Below are 20523 nucleotides of genomic sequence, written 5' to 3' on the forward strand. Positions count from 1 at the left end.
ATGGGCACAGACCGGCAGCCCGGGCCTCCGCCAGGAGGTCCGCCCCACTCAGCAGACAGCCAGTCACGGCTGCCTCTCGGCGCAACTTCTTTCCCCTCGTATGCTCCGTCGCGTTCTTCGCCGAACGCGCCTTCTTCGGGGCACCTTCTCGGTCCCGCGCCGGCGTCTAACGCACCGCCCTTCTTTCCACATCGTCTCCCGTTCTCCGCTTCTTCTCTCGCCTCCTCCTCGTATGCGTCCTCGTTTTCCTTCGCTCCTCCCTTCGTCGCCTCCGGCCACGCGCCAGGCGCCCCACACACTGTCCCCAGACACCCCGCGGCCTTCGGGCCTCTCGGCGCCCCGGCGGCTCCACCCGCCCCGCCCTCGCAGGCGGACCCTGCGGAGGCGCAGTTCTCGCCAGCTCTCAGTGGAGCGAGCGGCGAGCCTTCTCAGACTGGGCCCATGCGGCGGCCTCCAGGCCTCGTGAATCCTGGGCTGTCAGGCCAGAAAGACGGCGTGCCGAGACAGGGCGGGAGTGGAAACGCGTCTCTGCCGCTCGCCGAGAAGGACGCCGCGGCGGCGGGAAGGCGAGATCTCACTGGCGCCCCGTTTGGAGACGGTCAGCAGTTCGAGACCCACCGCATGCAGGCTGCCGCGCCACCGTCGCCCCTCCCCGGCCACACCTACGTCTCTGGCATCTCAGGAGGGAGGATGCAGCTGTCGCCGGAACAGATCGGCGCAGCCGCCCGATCGGCAGCTGGGGACGTCGAACCCTCTTCGCCGCTGTCCGGCGGCCAGAGCCGCGCTGCACGTCCTGCCGGTCCGCCCTGGCCGCCCTTTGCCCCGTCGAGTTCCCAGCCGGCTCGGCCGGGGCCCTTGGCGAGTGGCGGGGCTGCGTCCGCGACTCGTTCTTCTCCCCCCGTCTCTGCCGACTGTTCTTCGTCTCCAGCTCGTTCGCCTCCGGGCGCGACCTCGCCTTCGCGACGCACCGCGGCGCCGGGGCCAGGCGCGTCTCCGTCTGCGGACCTGTCTGCAACGGCCCCGACGTGTCCGCTCGCGCCCTCCACCACGCCGCAGGAACTCCTCGACCTCCTCTACCCTGCAGTCAGCGCCTTCCCAGGACACAGTGCGTCGTGGGCGGCTGCAAAGTCTGGCGCGTTTCTCGCATCGCACGCAGCCGCCTCGGCTGCATCCTCGCGGCGACTCCCCGCCGCCCAGAAGGGTGCGCTCGGGAGCGCCAGGGACGCCTGCAGCGCAGCGGCGGGCCCCAGCTTGTCGCCTTCCCACTTCCAGCAGCTGCGGTGCGGCCTCGTGGTGAAGCAGGCTGACCAGCGCGAGCTGTGGAGGCGGTCCTGCGCGGCGGCTTCACTCGGAGCGCAGGCCGCGCATGCGCCCCACACGCCATGCACGCGCCTGGGGCTCCGTCCCGCTTCAGGCTCTGACAGCGAAGATGGCTTGGAGGACCGCGTGGCCGCAGAAGCCAGCGAGAGGGAGGCTGAGGGACGCGCTGCGCGTCTCTCGGGACGCGAACGCGGCCTGGCACTCGCGGGGAGAGCCGCAGGCTGGTTGTGGCAGGGCGACGCGCCTGTGGGGCGACACGACAGGGATTCCAGATGTCGCCGCTGGACGGAAGAAACCTTGGAACGTGTGTATCTCCTGCGGGAGTACGGCGGCGTCTTTGCAGACGCGTGCGAGAGACCGGACTCCCTCGCGCTCCTCGGCCCTCTTGGCGCGCCCTCCGGTCCGTTCTCGGCGACGCTCGCGCGACAGTCGCCGTCTGCGTGGCTGCATGTCTCCGCGGGGATGTCGCCAGACGCTCTCGCGTCCCTCTTCTGCGCGCCTGCGCCGTGCTCGCCCCTCGCCCTCCTGTCTCCTCGGCATTCGCCTGCGATAGGCACTCTGCCGCTCGCGCCGGCTCTGGCCGCCGAGTGGCAAGAGCTCTTCTCCTCGCTGCGGCTCGCTGCGTGCACGTTCTGGCTGCTGACTGTGCAGACCGAGGAGGAGATCGCTGCGGCCGACCGGCGCTATCGAAAGAAAGTCGAGGTATGGGAGTTGCAGCGGGAAGTCCTGGAGATACAGGACCGGCTGTATCAACACCAACTCCAGGCGCCTCGGGGAAACAGTTCGTCGCTCGCGCGGCACGCCTGGAAAGTCAAGCGCCGCTTTCTGTTCCACACGTATGCGCAGATTGCGCAAAAGTACCGCGAAGCGCTGTCCGAGCAGCAACGCGTTTCAGACGTCTCTCCTCAGAACTTCTTCTCTCCCCCGTTCTCGCCGTCGCAACTGTTCGATGCCAGCGAAATTCTCCCACACGCCCGGCGCTTTGCACACCCCGGCAACTCCTTGCTGACGCTCAGAAACATCGGCTTCCCCCGATGCTGCTGTACAGACGCCGCGACGACCGCCGCAGCGTCTGGTCCGCTGCGAGCTTTTCGGCGACTTCCCGGGTGCACATCGACCTGCGGATGCCGCGTCTGCGTCTACGGCCTCGCGGGGAGTGGACACTCCCCAGAAGAAGGCGAGGCAGGCGCCAGCCTGTTCGAGCGGGAGGCCGCGAGTTCCGAGACGGCTTTTTCGCCGCGCGCGTCGCCGGACGCCTGCCAAAACACCCAGCACGAGGACTCGAAACCGCTGTGCGGGGCGTCGGCCGACGGGGAGGCAGCAAAGGGCGTGTCGTCTTTGGGAAGTGGAGAAGGAATCGGGCGAGGCGGTCCCGCCTCAGCTTCTACAGGCCCCGGCTCGAGAGACAGAGCAGCAGCGGCGATTGGGCAGAAGCCGTGCCATGCTGGCCTCTCCAAGGACGCAGGGGCCGAGCTTGAACCTTCAAAGGCGCATTCGACATTCGGTGGCGGCGCGGCCGGCGAGGCCTCGCTGGAGGAGGAGCGGACTCGGAGTCTTTCAGTGTCCTCCACAGGCGACCCCACAGTCAAAGTGAGTGGCGTCAGACACGAGGCTGCGTCCCGGCTTCTTCCGGAGTCGGATGAGAACGCGTACTCGGACGGGAATTCACGAGCCGCGTTTCCGGTGTCTGCGCAGCCTCGTGAGGCCGGCAAAGACGTGCTCGACGCAGGGCCTTCTCTCGCGCCGCTCAGCGCCCTTCGTTCGGGCTCGCTCCCAGACGACGTCGCGCCGTCGCCGAGTGGACCGCGCACCGCCTCGAACGCGTCTTTCGGGATGGGGCACCCGACCTCTTCGCGAGCGGACCTCGATGACGAGTTCGAGTTCGACGACGCCGACATGGAGGAGGCGCAGCAACACCCCTCCGGCGCGGGCGCGGGCGCGGACGCTCTGAACCGATCCCTGCTTCACCCTGGGTCTCGCGCGGCCCCCGCGCAGGCCGAGGCCCAGCCGGCTTCGGCCGGCGCCTCAGGTGTCTCCGCCGGAGGCCCCGGGCCCGGCGCTGTCTCCGGCGGACTCGGGCCCGCCGATGCACACGGGCGCCACCCGTCGGGCGCGCGCCAAGGTGCGGGCCCGGGCCTCGGCGGGGGAACGCGTCCCGTCGGGGGCGTCGGGCCTGGGGGCCCGCGGGCTTCGGGCCCCGGGGACTTGGGGACCGCCGCAGGGGCGTCCAGCTCGCCCCAGATGGCCTCGCTTGGAGGGGGGAGCGGGGTGGGGCGCGACGGTGGGGCCCAGGGCTCGACCGTCGGGGTGGGCCGAGGCCCACAGGCTGTCTCCGGTGTCTCATCTGCGCAGTTTCCAGAAGACGAGGGGACCCTCGCCGCCGACGGCAAGGGGTTCGCCGCCCTGCATCCCGTCGTGCTGCGCGAGTCGCTGTGGGGCGAAGTCGAGGGCACTCTGGAGTGCGACATGACTCGTGTCCATCGCCTGCTACACTGGAAGAAGAAGGAAGCGGAGACCTTGGCGGTGGCTGCAGCTTCCGCGGCGCGCGGCGCAGCTCAGAAGGCCCGGACGCGTCTCGACCCCGACAGCGGGGCGACTGAGGATGGCCTTGCGGCGATTTCCAGCGCCGCGACTGCCGCAGCCCTCACCGTCGAGGAAGAAGAAACCGCGCTGCTGACCGAGAGGATGGAGCTGCTGAAGCAGGCCGAATCAAATCTCGAGCGCGCCGTCCGCAGTCTCGAAGGCGGCACGTGGAGCGCGGGCGTGTCAAGCTTCGGGTAAGCGAAAAAAAGAAGCCCCGCAGCCGTTTCACGGGGAAGTGCCGATTCCTCTCGCGTCGCAGAGTTTCCAGGAATAGAGGTCTGTGGTTCATACTGTATCGCATGCACTGTGGCGGCGCGCTACGTCTCGAGAGTGCTTCCGGGCGAGAGCCTCTCCACTGCGAGTTCCAGTCTCTTCTAGACACACGACACGGTTAGGTTTCCAAGAGCTGACCACAGTGCAATTGGTCGCCTCTTTTTCTGGAACCGAAAACGGGGCGGAGAGACGCTCACCCTCGCGCCTCGCATGCGGGCTCGCTTCTCCCTCGAGAGGTCTCGCTGGCGGTCGCCGCTTGAGTACAAAGCCGCTCCGGGTGGAAATATCCGAGAAAGAAAAGACACCCGTGGCGTGTTTCGTGAAGAAGAGACCGACGCGAGGCAGCGAACTGTTCATCCCGGCCTTGGACTTTCCTGTTGTTTCGATGGCGCCTCTATATCGCGCGGCTGTGAAGCGGGCTGTGTTTCCCCGGCCGCAACCCTCTCGGGCGTGCCTGCGTGTCTCGCTTCGTCTCTTCTGCCTGCAGGCCGACAGCTTCTGCGCTCGCGAAGGCCTCACCTTTCGATATGCCTCTCCGCCACCAACAACAGGCCGAGCGCTTTCTCTTTCTCTTTCTCTCGGCCTCTTATCTGCTCCCCCCCGCGCCGGCCGCCTCTGCTTTGCCGCGGGTTGAAGAGCTGCCGGACTCGCCGCCTGGCTCTTCGTCCAGGGCGTTTTTCGTGGCGAAGGCAGGCAAATCCGAGAAGAGCGCTCCCCTCGCTTCTTGCTTCGAACGCGAAGAGAAGGCGTATCGCGGGTCCCAGGACGCGCTTCTCTCCTGCGTCTTCTTCGATCTGAACGATGACCTCCTCTTCCGCCTCAATGAAGAACTCCCAGAAAAAACTCCCCAGGCAAGAAACGCGCGTCCTGACACGACGAAACACGCGAAGCGTGCTGTACCTACCTATACATATTTATATGTATATATATATGTATTTACATATATATATACATATATATACATATATATATATATATATACATATATATATATATACATATATACATATATATATATATATATTTATATGTCTATTTAGGTGCTCGTGGAAGCAGGTGTGTTTGGTACACCTGCTTCAGGATGCATGCCTTTTCAGACGTATGTGTCTTGTCAGGGCAGAAGCTCTTTGCGTGTCTGCGTGTGTATACGCGTCTATATCTGGCGGTCGCTGTCTACGCATGTGTGTCGGCGCAGAATCCTTGTCGGGAGGTATTCTCTTCTTCCCTGGCAGAACATGTTTCGTACTTCCTGTCACTCTCCACAGTTCGCCGGGTACGCGTGGCTTCTCGCTGTCTTCTGCACTGCCTCAGGACGAGGACGAGCTCGGCGACCGCAGTTCGACTCCCCCCGTTCCAGGCGCCTCTCCCGGGTCTGCAGAGACGCAGGGAGAAGCCCCGTCAGCATCGACCGCTGCTTCTTCCTCGTCTGCGTTGGGAACGGGGAGCGCGAGCGCAGCCATCGCTGCTATCGGCGCATTCTACGACTCGGACGGCGCCCTGGCAGGCGTGTCGCGCACTGCGGCCTTGCGGCTCCGGCGAAAGGCGAAGCAGGTGAGGCGGGAACCGGACGGGGCCCAGATCGGACAGGAAACGAGGCACACACACGCGACTGGAGGAGAGAAAAGAGATAGAGTGGAGAGAGGCCGTTGTGTCTCTGCCTCGAAGCACATACGCTTTTCGGCCCGAAACGCGCGGAGGGGAGATGTATGGGGGACAGGGAGTACGCGCTTGTGCGCGTGTGTACATCAAAGGAACAGTGGAGTCCGAGGGAAGCGAAACACAGGGAACCGGGGAAAACGGAGTCCCAAAAAAGCGCGACAAGGGCGGAGGAGGCCGTTGCCTGGAGACGCGCCGCGGCGCTCAGGCTGGCGATGAAGCATGACCCAGAAGAGGCGTGAAAATCAGAAGGGATGCCGTGGGACTCTGGAAGAAAGCAAAAGGGAGAGAAGTGGGGAAACTTGGAAATACTCCGAGCGAGGCGAGGGACCTGGCTGTCTACGCCGTTTTGCTCCTTCACCGCGCCGCGGCTCCTCTTTGTCTGCTGGGACTGCCGGGTCTCGCCACCGGAGGCGGCACTCGAGCACAAATGCCAGCAACACCGCGCTTTTTTCTCTTGATTTCCGCTTCTTTTCTCACTGTCCCGTTTACTTGTTTTGTTTTCTTCTCTCACTGTCCCTTTTGTTTGTTCTCTTCTTGTGGCTACTTTTGTTTTGGCACAGGAGGTGTTGAAACTCGACAAGCAAAAACGAATCGAGTTGGTCAAGCAAGGCAAAAGTGCGCTGGAGCTCCACGCCATGGCCGCCGCAGAGGTGAGGCTTCCACAGGAAAGATCCAAGTTGCTTTTGTGTTTTTCGAGACCGCTCGTTTCTGCTCGGCTGAACGGCGGCGGCGAATCTGCCTCGAGACGGCCCCTGCTTGTCGCGGAGTAGCCATCGGCGTGTGTGCATTCCTCCCCTGCTCGTCTCAACTTTGCGAGTCTTCTCTCCTCAGGGAGGAGGCGCATCGCTCTCTCGGCTTTGGGCCTTCTCACTCTCTGCGTCGTCCCTCGGATGTTTGAACACCTGCATGCATGCACTCGTGTCTCTGAATTTGCCACACATCCACCGACACATCTGCATACGTGAACATATGTGCATATATATACAGATACGGATATCTGGTGTTCCTGCATATATACGCTTCGAAGATATGTATATCTTTTGTATTTATATATATATATATATATACATGCAGATAAGTGTGGAGATTTCCATGTTTGTAGGTATGTAGATGTGTGCCTAGCGATGCCGTTTCCTCGCTATGGAATGGAGATATGTGTCTATGGCCAGTTCCCTTTGCTGCTGTCTCTGCATGTATGCTTTGTCCACGTCGAGATATGGACCCCTTTTTTTCTCCGGCGCGAAGTCCGTGGATGTTTCTTCTCCGTTTGCGTCCTCGTTTGCGTCCTGGTTCGCCCCACCCTGCAGCAAGAGACGCGGTCTTCGAAGGCGCGCAGTCCGCTCCAGGAGTTCGTCGTGACCCTCGGGGAGTTCTCTTTGAAGGAGAAGTTGGGAAATGTTTTGCAGAGGTTGAACACATCGTTCGATGCGTTTCAAGAAGACAGGCGCCTGCATTGTCGTGGCAAAGAACAGGGTTTCAGAGGTAAGCAAAGGGAGCTTCAACGGCCTCGCGTGCGCTCTCCCCATTGACCGTTTGCAGGCTGTCCCATGCTTTCACCCTTTACCAAGTGCGCAACCGGAGAGCAGGAGAGCCGTCCCGGAGAAAAGGAAACACCAGGCAGAAAGAGAAGTGTTTGCACGTTTACGTTGGCCTCCTGTCTTTCCAGTCTCCGTTTTGAAAGCGACGTTTCCTGGTCTAGGTACACGATGTCTTTCTCGTCTCTTTCTTCTCAGGCGGCATTCCGCTGATCCACACCAAAATCGCGTTTCAGCTTCAAGGGACACATCCGGTGGCGGGGCGCCGCGGCCGGCTAGCCATGCTCCGCTTCCACCGCCCAGACTTTCGCTCGGGGCTGCTCGCGTCTCAGAAGAGTCTCGGCGACGCTGGATCGTCTGTCTCGAGCTCCTGCGCGAGAGAAGAAAGACGGCGGAAACTCCTCGGCGTTCAGAGTGTCGAGCGCGCGCCGTGGGTCATCCTGTAAGTTCCGCAGACGGGCGCCCGAATCCCTAAAGCACTGACAAAACTCTCCACCGACAGTCCATGCGGGACTGAGTCGGCATATGCATCTCTGTGTCTTAGATTCTGCATCGAGTGGGGCAAACAAAATGCATCTGCCGTGTCTCTGTTTTTCCTCGTCCGTCTTCTCTCTTTTCTTCTTTCCTGCTTTTTTTCCTTTCCGGTGTCTCTCTACCGCGCCCCTTGTGTCCGTTTCGCTCTCGATTTCTCTTTCTTCGTCACAGTTTTTCTGCATTCCGCTCGGCGTTGCATGCAGGCCGCCTGAACCGAGCGAGGTTGTGCGGCGGCTGCGAGAGGAGTTGTACGGCCGGAGTTCGGCTGGGGGCGAAGACGGAGACGGGGCCTTCCCTCGCCTCGACCGCGACGAAGAAGACAAAGCGTCGAGCGTTTCGAGCGCACGGAGGCAGGCGGAGACAGGCGCGCAGAGCGACCAGACGCAAGACGAGAGAACAGGAGGGAATGGGGGCGGCGCGATTCGACTCGAGGATCGGGAGGGCAGAGAAGGCGAGCGGGAGACCATCCACTTGGCGAATCACTTCTACACGCCGCAGGATCTCTCCCTGCGCGACGATGCCCCCATCGCCGTGTTTGAGTACATGGAGCAGCAGCCGCTCCTCATGAACAACCCTGGAATGGCCGTTCGAATCATCCGACATTTCCTCCCTCCGACGCCGCCAAACTCCGAACTCACGTGAGGCCCTCGAAATGAAAAAAAGCGGAAGCTCCAAAGCCCTACATCTCCCAACACGTGTTCATCTCTTCAGTGCGACAAAACACACAAGCATATATATATATATATATATATATATATGCATGCGTTATGTGCCGCTGTCTCTATGAACATTTGCACAGGTGCATGAATATATGTACATATTTTGTGTGCATCTCTGGATGTGCTTGTGTCTTTGCGAGGTTTGTGTTAGGCGTGTCTTTTGTTTTTCAACCGTGTTTCTGGGTTTTGCCTTTCCCATGTGTGCACTGTCTCGGGCCACACAGGCGGCAAGAGCAGGTCCAGCAAGCGGAGCGGCAACTCAAGGGTCGGCTGGGGCCTTTCGGCGAGTTACAGCTTCAGCAGGACGACGCGAAAATCATTCTCTTCGGTGCACGTTTGCCGCTGTCGAGAGGCCAGGGCCAGGCTGTCGCCGAGAGTCCCTTGCTGAAGGCTCCAGTGTACATCCACCCGAGCACGCCCAACTTGCCTGTGAAGCGCGAAAGCCGCTTCCACGATTACCGAGACACAGACTTCATTCTTGTCCGCACCCGCGCCAAAGATCGATGCAAGGTACGGGAGAACCTTCTCCTCTCTTCTCTGCCCTCATCTGTCGCGTTTCCGGGTTTCCCTTGATGACTGACATGCGGTGCTCCGGATCGGCACACTGTCTCGCGCGTTCTCTCGCCGTCGACCTTCTGTGGGCACTCTTCTCGACGAAGGGAACTCAGCTACTCGCCGAGGGTCCGCGATGAAACAAGGCAGAGAGGGAGAGTGTCGAGCAGCTGACGGAGAGACCGAGAGGGAGAGATCGTTCTCCAGTTCGACGGGTTTTTTCTCGTCCGCGCTGCTCTGTGTGTGGCGGTCTGCCGTGCCTGCGTTCTCTTCGGGTTGCGTCTGGGACCAGGCGCCTCGCATGTCCTCATTCCTTCTGTCCACTCCCGTCGTCCTCTGCGCAGTGCATCTGTTTTCCCTGCTTGTCTCCCCGGGTTTCCGCTTTGGGCTACTTCCCCCGTCGCTCTTCTGATCTTCGGACTCTCGGGTGCAGGTGTACCTACGGCCGCTGCTGTATCCGCCTCCCGAGAAAAGCGCCTGTCGCTCAGGCTTCCCGTTCCACCGCGCGTCCGGCTTGGAGAGTCTCTCGGTCCTTGGCAGCCCCGCCAACTGCGGTGTCTATACAGTCGGCCAGTGCGAGCCGCGAATGGAGGTCCACGCACCGAACTCCAAGAAGCACGTGGACGACCGAAAGTTGCATGCAAAGGCCTGGGCGCTCAGGTAGGGGGCTTTCAAGCGAGCAAAGCAGACAGCCGCAAGTCCCAAAGCTTCGCGCAACAGAGCCGCGGCGGCGCGTGTCTCTGTGACCAGTCGGCGCGTCTCCCGGTCGAGATTTCCACTCCCGCACATGTCGCCTCTCGCGCTTTTTTTGGTTCACGGCGGCCTGCGACGTCTCTCTTGGCGTGCTTTCCGTTCGCGCTTTCCAAAACGCTCCTTCGACGCGCGACACGGCCCCCCCCCCCCTCTTTGCTGTCGACTCTCGGAACTTGTGTCTGAAACGCGAGCTGCGTTCTCTCGGCCCTCTGGGCGGGAAAAAGCGATAAAAACGGATTCCGACGTAGCCCTGGTTTTCGGCGTGTGTCTGTCTCGCGGCGCAGGTTCGCTGCTGAGCGGAACGTGACGGATATGAAGCGCGTGAAGGATCTCGTCAAGCAGCGCTTCTGCCCGCCGGTCATCGAGAAGGAAGTGACGCAGATGTTGAAGCTGCTTTCGCCGATTGCCCCGCATCGTCTGCCGCGCTTGGACGACGTCGCGCTTCGCTCGATCATCCGCCCCGAGTTGATTTGCTGTCTCGAGGCCGCGCACGCCGCGCTGTATCGGCTGAAGGCGATCGGGATCATGACGCTGACGTCGGCGGACGGCTTGTCGGGAGTCGCGCAGTTCATCGAGAAGGAAGAGCGTCATGCGCAGGAGAAGGTTTTGGCTGCGAAGAAGCGCATGAAGGAGATCGAAGTGAAGTTCCGACAGCAGGCCGAGGCGCGGCTTCCGGCCTCGGGGCCGGGGAACGCGGAACTCCGTGAGAAAGCGATGCAAGAGGTGAACGCGGCGTGTCAGCGGGCGAGCGCGGCGCTCCTCAGTGTATGCACAGCGTACGCGGAGAGCCGGATTGGAAAGCGGTACGGACACCTCGTCCGGTTCATCGAGGAGTTGCTGCTCCTGACGCCCTGGAACTTGACCAAGGAGTGCAAGGACGTCCTCACAAATAAAGGCAGCGCGCAGTTCATGCTCACGGGTTTCGGCGACCCTTCCGGCGGCCGCGGCGAGGGCGTTTCCCTCATCAAACGCCTCAACCGCGAGCGGTCCGGTCTCTCCTTCCTCTCCGGGATGGGCCGGAACTTCGGCAGCTTCTCACGCGACGGCGCGCGATCCCTCGCCGGGGCGTTCGGCCCGGGAGGCATCTTCCTTGGCGCGCACCTCGGCCCCGCGGCCATGAGCGGCGGCGTGGCGGGAACCGGCGAAGATCTTCGCAAGCTGTCCATGCAGGAGCTCCGGCGCCGCCTGATCCAGTACGGCCTCTCGGAGTCGGTGATTCGCACGCTCCCGCGGTGGGACCAAGTCGCCCTCGTTCGGCAATACCGAGATGGGTTCGGCAGCGCAGATTTCGCCGGCGACGACGCGGACGGCAAGAAGGGGAGGAGCAGTCTCGTGGCAAAGGGCGGCAGGCTTCGCGGCGAGGAGTACGAAGAACGTCTCACAGACATTCTGCAGAGACAAAAGAAGGCGCTGGAAGCCGACGCGCCGGCGATCACCGACACCGAAGACGAAGAGGAAGACGAGGACGAGGCGGCGCGCGACGCCCTCGCAGAAGACGAAACCAAAGACGATGTGGAGAAAAAGAAAAAGGGGAAGAAAGGGAAACACCAAGGCGAAGAAAAGGCCGGAACCGCGAAAAAACATGCGGCCTCTCCGGGGACCAGCACGACCGGAGATGCGACCGGAACCGGACAAGACAAAGGAGTCGAGGACGCCCTGCTCGCCGCCCTAGATGGAGAAGAAGAAGAAAAGGAGGTCAGACAAATACCGCTCCCGATTTGGACGTGCGCATCCCCGTTTTTGAGTGTTTTCTGGATTCTCTCTGTCTCGTGCTTTCCTTTTTTTGTTCCTCTCTTCCTTCCTCTCACTTTCGTTCGCTTGTCCTGGGTCCGTTCCCGGCTTCCTCCTCGTTCCAGTTCGCGCTCGGTTCCCTCTCGTTCAACCATCATCCACTCTCTCTCGCCCTGCTTCCTGTTTTTGCCTCTCCTGCTGAGCCTTCGCTTCCATCGGCGCCTTCCGAGGGCGCATCGGGGCGCGCATGCAAGGCCTGGTGTCTCTCCTTCTGACGTCGCTCTTTGCACTTTTTTCAGGCAGATGAAGACGAACTCGAACGGCGCGAGCTCCAGGCGCTGCGACAGCGACAGGAGGCACGGACTGCCAAGCCGCTGACCGCGGAGGAGCAGCAGAGGGCCGACATGAAGGTAAGCCTCGAAAACCAAATATATATATATATATATATATGGGGATAGGTCGTGTTTCTCTGAATGGACACTCGCCTTCTCGTGCAGGCCGTAACAGGACAGGACAGGCTGAAGCGCGATGGGGAAGGCGGGTGCGCTGCCCCCAGGGAGGAAGACGCAGGCCGGAGACCGTCGCTTTCTTCTCTCGCATGCACTGTCTTTCAGACGGTCTGTGTGTACGCGTTTTGTCTGTCAATGTGGGAGGACACACGGCCCCTTCCTCCGTCGTTCGCGACGGGGAAGGGGCTTCAGCCTTACGTATCGCCTTCGCGCTTCCTACCGGCGCGCGTCGCCTCTTCTCCGTCGGTGTGCACATCTCCTTTCTCTGGCATTTCCATCGCGTGTCTGTTCAATATATATATGTATATGTGCCCGTTGGTGCGTGTGGTTCTTTGTGTCTTCCTCTACATTGAGTCCTTTTCTGTTTGGACGTGAAGCACATGAACTTGCGGGCACGCAATGAAGCCTGACGTTTGGAGAGGAACCTGGGAGGGAAGAGAGGAGACGGAAATTGAGGGGCTAGGCGCGTCGGCTTTCTACATTTCTACCTCTTGTTTCTCCTCGCTCAATGACAGGTTCAGGCCGTTCCGTGTCTCCGGTGGATTCGCCGCTTCCGCCAGCAGGCAGGCGAGCCCTTTGGCACGGAGCGCGTCGTTCTTATATACGGAGAAAAGAACATAAAAGATTTCATCCAGTGGCGCACACGGCGCCTCGAAGAAACGCGAGCGGTAAGAAGAGAGAGCGGAGGAACACGAGAGCCGCGGCCTCCCGTGGAGAGAGGAAAGGCATTCGGCTTATATTCGGGGTTTGTGTGCGCTCACGACCAACCTGGAGCGGAGCCTTTCGGCGCCATAGGTCAAGCGGGCTGACTGGAAGCGAGAGAGACAGACGAACCAGAAGAGGTGCATGGCTGCCGTTCATCAGTGTTCCAGCGGGTGTTGTTCTCTCGTTGTGTCCACATGCATGCATGCATATATATATATATATATACAGATATAAATGTATGCATGTATATAAGTAGTACTGGGTCGTATCTACATCTGTGTGTATTTGGATAACCATGTTTGTGGTGAGTGTCGAGCCTTTTGAGAGGATTGGCGGACTCTGGAGCGCACTCCAGAGAGCGGAGACAGCGTTGGTGGCAACCGATTGACCGTTTGTTTTCAGCGCATGCTTGCGTCGACAAGGAGCAAAGAGGCCTTAGCCGGGAAGCGCGTGTGTCGAGCCTGCGGCCAACCAGGACACATTGCTTCCAACGTGGTGAGTGGATTCTTCCCCGGTGTCTCTTTTTCTCCGTGTGTCTTTGCCGTTCGCCACCGTCTGTCACCCTTCCTTGTCTCCTCGCGCCGTTTCGCCACCCTAGCCGGAGGTTCTCGTCGCACCTTGTCACAGAATTGGTTTTCCGGTTTTCAAGCTCAAAGCCTCCCGATGTTTGAAAACGCTTTGACAGGTGTTGTTAAATCGCGTTCTGGGATAGGTTTCCACCACCCAGGAACTGTATGTGGATTTCTCTTCTACAGCACATAAATCTGCGAGGTGCGCCAAATTCTCGCGGACAGCGTCGACACACACAGAGACACATACACACGGGCCCTCGCGCGCATGCGTCGAGAGAGTTCTGGAGGCACGTCTTGGCTTTCTTTTGCGCGTCCAGCGTCGGTTCGCCGCGTGCAGTTACTCGGGTGCAGGCTGTGTGCAGGTGTCCGTGCCTCCCGTGATCCACAGATCTGCGCATCCGTTTTTCTCTTTTCTTCTGTAGAACTGTCCTCTGTATAACGGCCCGAAGCGTCCAGCAGCTGCAGCGACACCACCGCCGCCTCTGAAGAAGCGTCGGAAGGAGAACCAGGAGTTGGAGGAGGATTTGTTGATCGGCCTGTACGCGGAGGGGGGCGAAAACGACAGCGAAGTGAACGGGATGGTGGCGGCGAATTCGCAAGCTTCTGGAGGGACGCCGGGGCGACAGCGAGGCAGCGGCGTGTCGAGCCATCGGGCGCGCGCATCCCGGGCTGCCTGGGAAGACGACGAGGACTTTCTGGGCGACGGCGCGTCGTCTGTCGTGTCGTACACGAGACGGCGCGGCGGCTCGCGGAGCGTGGTGAGCGCTGCGGACAGCCACGTGCACTTTGCCGGGAAGGGCGGCGCGGGGGCTCGGAAGAAGACTTCGCGGAAACGCGGCGCAGGCGCTGCTGGGTCAGGGCGATGCCGCGAGCGCACAGAGGAGGAAGACGACAGAACGCTCGATGAAGACGACGAGGAAGGAAGCAGATGGGCCCCGGAACGCAACCGCCGCACCGCCACCGACGAGCTGAACATCGCGCTCGCCCGAATCGTGAACGTCGTCCTGCAGCAACAGATCTTCAAGGTGAGAAGGGAACGACGGAAGCGCGCCGGAGCTCCCCAGACGGGGCGAAACCCGGGTCGTTCTGGTGTCCACATTCTGGCGGAAGCATGCGCTCTCCCGCGACACAGGAAAACGGACTCGCGAGGAAATCGCTCCGCGTTTTTCAGGGACCGGTTGCCGCAGCCCCTGGCAGAGAGTGTCGGGGGTGCAGAAAGCACCAAAGTGGCGGTGCGGAGACACGTGAAAAGTTCAGGACGAATGTGCGGATATTTGAGTGTCTAGACAGATAGAGAGAGCTTCTTGGGTAAGGACCGGAGGACCGGCATGAAGCATCTGCGTTTCGCCGCACTCCCGTCGCCGTGCCGGTTCACAAAAGCGGGATCGACTCGGGGTGCGGCAGTGAGACTCGCCGCGTTCGCAGATGGAAAGTGACCGACTTTGGCAGAAGCAAACGGGTTTTGCGGTCGAGGAAAACAGCTGGGGAGAGGGGGGGGGGGCGGGGCGAGGCAGTCGGAGTCCGCAGCCCCGGGTTTGTGATCTTCGCTTTCATAGGTTTGTTCTTTTCAGTGTCTCGCGGTTTCGTTTCCCGCGTTTTGTTCCGTGCATCCCACGTTTTCTGTCGCGTCTGCGTTTCTGTTTGCTTCCCTTCCTCCTTCGCCTCAGCCGTTCTGGCAACGCGTCGACGAGCGGTACGCCCCGAACTACTACCGGGTTATCTCAAATCCGATGTGGCTGCAAAAGATCGCCAGCAAGTGCAAGCAGCGAGAGTATTTGTCCGGCGAGCAGTTCCTAGCGGACATTCGCTTGGTGGTGACGAATTGCTTCCTGTTTAATCCGCCAAACTCTCCAAGTGCTTGGCTCCGCGAGCGAGCGACGAATCTCGAAGAGACGGTTCGCCAGAAATTCGAGGAGCAGCGGGCGACGGTCGCGGAATGCGAAGCGATCATCCTGGGGCACGTCGGCATGGGCGGCGACGTGGCCTTGGGTGCGGCCGAAGGTGAGGGAATGGAGGCTGCGCATATGGACTACTCGATGATTTGAGAGAAAAAACTCGAAGCGCTCGCCCCAGGGAAAGGCGGTTCCGAGTCCAGCGGCGGGTCGGTGGGGCGCGAAAACGCGCAGAAAAACCGAGACGAAGGACGACCGTCCCCACGCGACAGAAGCCGCCTCGTCGGCATGTCCTTTTGCCGATGTGAGAGGAAGGGGAAAGAGCGGCGCGGGACACTGCACTGGGGTACCCTGGAAGAGAAGGTACTCGGCCTCGTTTGATTTGTGCAGTGGACGCGCGATGCTGGGCGTGGGTTTCCGTTGTCGGCTTTCGGGGGGGGGGGGGGGAGTGTGGGAGCGAGAAAGATTTGCGCCGGTCAAAAGACGCTTCCAAGTCTCCAGCGTAGGTGTTTGTGTTTGACGGAAACACAGCCGTCGACCAAAGCGCGTGTTGCGCCGGCGTTCCACGGTTCGAACAGCCAGGGTGCTCCAGACTGCCGTAGAGGCGGAAAGGAACGCTCACGCGGGATCCCTTTTAAAAACGGAGTGTCTTTTTCGCGGGCATCGGCCTAGATGGCTGAGCAGTGTGGCGGGCTGCCTGAGAAACAGCGGGGAGCTGGCGCCTAAATTCGGTTTCAAGGCGTGTAGGTACGCTGCTATGGGCAGAGAGAGAGAGAGTGGAATTCCTTTGATAGCAAACAGTCACCTTCGGTCGCTGCGAGGGATCAGTTCCCCATTGACTTGGGCGGCCAAGCGCCACACGGGACACCCTCCAGAGCGGCTGTATGCTCGGAGGCGCAGCGGGACCGCACGAGCCCCGCTCTCCGCCGACTCGCTAGATCGGTTGCTTTTTCAGTCGCTCGCTGGGCGATCGAACCCCGGTGTGCCTCTGACCACACAGGGCTTCTCCAGAAAAAACAGTTGACGAGGAAGGAAACTTCTGACGCACCACGGGGTTACAAATATCGGGTGTTTACCTGTCTCTAAAGCCGTAGCATGCCTATGCGCGAATGAGCGTGTGCACGAGTACGGACCCAGTCCAGTGAGAAAGAAGTCCCAGACGCAAGGTTTGTTCCAGCAATCCCACAGGGATCGGCAATGTCGCATCTGTATTGCATAACTGTAGTCCTCTTCAGCATGTCTCCGAGATGGTACTACGAGCTTTCTTTTCGATGGCTGTACGTGTCCACACTGGTGTAACTTGTGTTTGAACTAACAAGCATACATCAAGCAGGGCTACGGCGTGTGCCTGGCGTCAGCAACGGGTACAGATACGTTTTTTTCTGCTCAATGTTGAAAGTCCAAGGTACCCTTTCAGACATGCAGACGGTACTGTGGACGATGCTATATTGCCATCAAAGGATGTGTGGCAGGAGACGTTCCAGAATTACACGGCAGTTTTGCAGAGTGTAGAGAACAGGTACGTAGAATATAGACCCGCCTTAGTTCTCTTTACCGTATGGTGATGCAGTCGTCGATCATAGCCGAGTTGCTGACCCCCTCAAATTCCAATGTGGCTACAGCTGCCCCCAAAAAAGTGTCATAACCATGTGGTGCGCGAACCCTCTTCCTTTTAAATGGAGATCTGTCGGCGGGTGCTTCAACCCCCCGACACCTTTTCTGGCTGTGGCAGCGTCGCTTCACCTCTGTGCTCTCGCTAAAAAGCGGCATTGACCCCTTTTAGGAGCAGGAATAGTTTCGCACCCTACGATAAATTTCACTGGAGCAAGACCAAAGGAATTCGCCAAATCAGGCGAAGGCGTCCGTCGGCGTACTCGGCACACTCCGAGCCCGTTCGATCGGGCGTCCACGGCTCGACGAGTCTCTGCTTTTTTGCGACACCGACGAGTCGGCTTATATGCGGTGACCCTCTACAGCCACTCTTTTCCGGGGCACTGTATAAGGCGGCGCTTGGCTTCTGCTGCTCGGAAAGTGAACAGCCTGGTGCTCTGCATGGCTTCTTCTTTAAATGAAAGCGGTTCTTCTCTTGCAGAACACGTGGTGCACTTTGAGAGCTGGAGCTGTTCGCGTAGCGGGCATCTGGGTCCACGTTGTTGCCGTTCGCGGAGGCTGGCTGCGGAGTCACGAGCGCACGCTGTCGCGTCGACACAAATGAGAACGAAAAAGGCGGGAGAGGCGTTCGTGTCATGCACATCAACATCCCGGTCTCGCTGGTCCGACTCCCGTGTCCATCTTTCTATGAGCTGCGGGCTCCTGTAGCTGGTTCTAGACAGGGTTTCTACGAAGGTTCGCCGCCTCTGTGTTGTATCTCGCGTTGTCTGAAAGGGCTGGCTGGGAACTTGTTAACTCAACCGCCTTCCACGTGCGCCGCTGCGCCCTCGTCCTTTCTTTTGGTTAGCCCCAGTGAAAACCTCTGGCTCGTTGGCCGTTTCCAGTGTCGACGGCGGGGAGGGCTGAGTTCTCTTTTGTCGCGAGATACCTCAATTGTTTGTCTTTCGTAGCTTTCGGGCGACACGGCGGCGCTGTGAGAAGCTGCGAATTTCCATTCTCGCCGCACACATCCGGCTTCTTCGGCGCGCGCGCGCGACGGGGAAGACCTCCCCGCGTTCAATTTACGAACGAGACGTCGAACGAAGCGGGCTGTTTAACAAAACAGGACGAGAGAGCGAACTGGTAGGAGCGGAGAAATGGGCTCGGCCACGGCAATTTCATCGCGGGGCTCATTTCCAGAGAGACAGGTGTGCAGAATCTGAAAACAAAATCCGCGCGTCGCACATCCCCGGCGCTCTCTCTACCTTTACCTTGGCGAGTGGTTCGGGTCCCTGCAGCACCGAACTCGGATTTCCTTCTAGCCGCGCGGGAGCGCCTCTTCGCGTTTTCGATTTTAACTCGCGTAAAAAGGTAAAGATTCGTTTCTAGCAGAACCTCGCATCCTGCCGCTCCACGCATCGGCTGTAGTAGGGGGCGTTGCGCCGCTCTTCTCTCGCGCGGCCGCACCCGCTGCGTTCGCGGACTCCCCGGCGTCGAAATGCATCGAGAAAGGCCATTTTCTACCTCGGATACTCGGCAAACGAATTTCGGCGAAGCTTTTGCCGCGTGCTCCAGCCTGTGTTCTGCTGGTTCAGGGGAGGTGCGCCTCCAGCGGCTTTGTCTTCTGCGCTCGGCCTGTCCAACTTTGTGCCCGCCTCGCTCGGTGCCGAAGGCGAATTCTGTCAGCGCTGTTCTGTGATTCCGCGCTCGACTCTCCCTCGGAGATCCAGGGCTCTCGCGATCCTTTTCCGTTTTTCCGCAGCCACGGGCTCGGGGCTCCTGGAGCGGATCCTGGACAGCGGAGGCGTCGCTTGGCGCGGCCGCGGAGACCCCGCTCCCGGCGCCTTCTCGCTGTCTCTCGTCCTCACACCTGGCGTTTCGAGGTGTACCACATGGGCACAACGCGAACAGAGAGGCGCAAGAAAATGTCTATTTCTGCCGGCCGACGGAGCACAACTGCGCCGTACGAGCCTGTTCGCACCGTTCCCCCGCTGTCCTAGCGCACCGTCCCAGTTACAAGCTCTGAAATCAGAACCCCGAGACGCCTTTTCCTCGTCCACGAGGCACGTCCAAGTTGGGGACATCTCGCGTCCTCGCGGGATCTTTGGGAGATGCGCGCTGATTCGTTTTGGGCGCCCCGCCAATCGCATCAACTCTGCGCGCCTCTGCTCAGCAGAAACGCGTCTGGGCCCTCTCCGACTTTCGGTGCGTCTGTCGAAAGCGTCCAGGTTCAGAGAGGAGCTCCACACACACACTCACACCCTGCGTGGAGAGAACGGGACATTCCGTCACAGAAAGATCAGGCGTCTGAGAGAGGTCGTGAAGGCCGTCGGCGTACGACCAATTGATTTTGATTGATTTTGTCGCGCGTTCCTCGTCGACGGGTTCACCCGGGGTGCGGCTTGGGAGGCACACGCAGACACACAGGGCCTTCCTAGCCGGCTTCCTCGCGTCTTTTCTCGGTCTCGCCGTTTCTCCGAGAACCCAGGGATAGGAAAACGCGTCTTGTCGTCCCGCGCATCCTCTCTTCTCCCGATCCCGTCTTCTTCGCTGCATCTCCTGTTTCTCTCCCGCTCGACGAGACGCCCTTTTGACGGGTTCCTCTGACATCCACAAAGGGAGAAGACGGGACACGCCTGTCTTCTCACTCTGTCCCCGCGGGGGCTTCAGACCTTCCTTGAGAGGGACAGTCCCGTTTCTCCTCGTGGGAAAGGATCGTCCTTCCCACGAAAGTGATCGTCTTCGGCTCGGTTTTCCGCAGTGGCAGTAGCTCGGCCGCTTTGGAGGTCGCCTCGCGAGGCCCTCGTAGTTTCTTCTCTCTCGCGCGTTTCTTCTGGTTCACTTTCCCCCGAAGAAACAGGAATTGTCGCCGTTCTTCGAACGTCACGGACACTTCACGCCCCGCCAAGAGCTTCCAGGAGGACGGACCTGGAGCGCGCGCGTGCGGACAGAGAGGCGCGCAGAGTCGGAGGCAGCACGGGTGTCTCCCGGAGTCTTTTCGGATCGCTGACAAACAGGTGACGGAGACGTGTCTCCTCCCGGTGGAGCAAAACCTCAAGAAAGAAACGTGTCTCGGTGTTTGCATGCCAGGGGTTCAGGTGCGCGGCGGAGTGCGAGGAACCACACAGCCGGGTGTACGTTGGAAGACACGGAGCGGTCCCGGATCTGCAAGCGGGGAACGCGAACCTTTGCAGGTTTCTTTCCGCAAAAGGAACGCGACTGTCCCTGCTCAAGAGGCGACGGAAGACGCGGACGCGCCGCGTGGGAGGCTCAATACTGTGCATGCCAAAGGGGAGTGTCCATGGACCCTTTCTGTTTTCTCTAATCCTGCGGGAAATCGCCCTTCTCTCCTCGTTTCTGTCCGTTTTTCCTGTCTCGCCTGTCTCTCTTTGGGTCTGTCGCCCCACGGGAGAGCACTGTGGGGCGGTTGCCTGCTCCCCCGTCGCCTCTTTTTCTCGTCGACTTCCGAGTCCTCGTTCCTCGTCGTTCCCACTTATCCGCTTTACCCGTTTTGCGGGTCTCCGCCGCGTGCCTGAGAGGACCAGAGAGAACAGAGAACGCACGCCTGTCTCTGGGAGGGAGACGCACAGCGATAG

General features: G+C 60.3%; 1 protein-coding gene across 1 annotated transcript; it reads left to right on the forward strand.

Moving 5' to 3' along the window:
- NCLIV_006970 (putative bromodomain-containing protein) lies at window positions 1-15490 on the forward strand (the record flags this gene model as incomplete). The annotated part of the gene is made up of 15 exons (XM_003880208.1): window positions 1-4097; window positions 4664-5072; window positions 5488-5727; window positions 6396-6485; window positions 7143-7317; window positions 7569-7812; window positions 8108-8542; window positions 8848-9133; window positions 9609-9835; window positions 10213-11623; window positions 11959-12069; window positions 12684-12836; window positions 13276-13368; window positions 13868-14470; window positions 15113-15490. 15 exons carry the CDS (start codon window positions 1-3, stop codon window positions 15488-15490), a joined length of 8952 nt encoding a protein of 2983 aa, XP_003880257.1.
- Between the last annotated feature and the right edge of the window lie 5033 nt (window positions 15491-20523).

Source organism: Neospora caninum, chromosome III, assembly GCF_000208865.1.
Source record: "Neospora caninum Liverpool complete genome, chromosome III".
In the NCBI taxonomy this organism is placed as follows: Eukaryota; Apicomplexa; class Conoidasida; order Eucoccidiorida; family Sarcocystidae; genus Neospora; species Neospora caninum.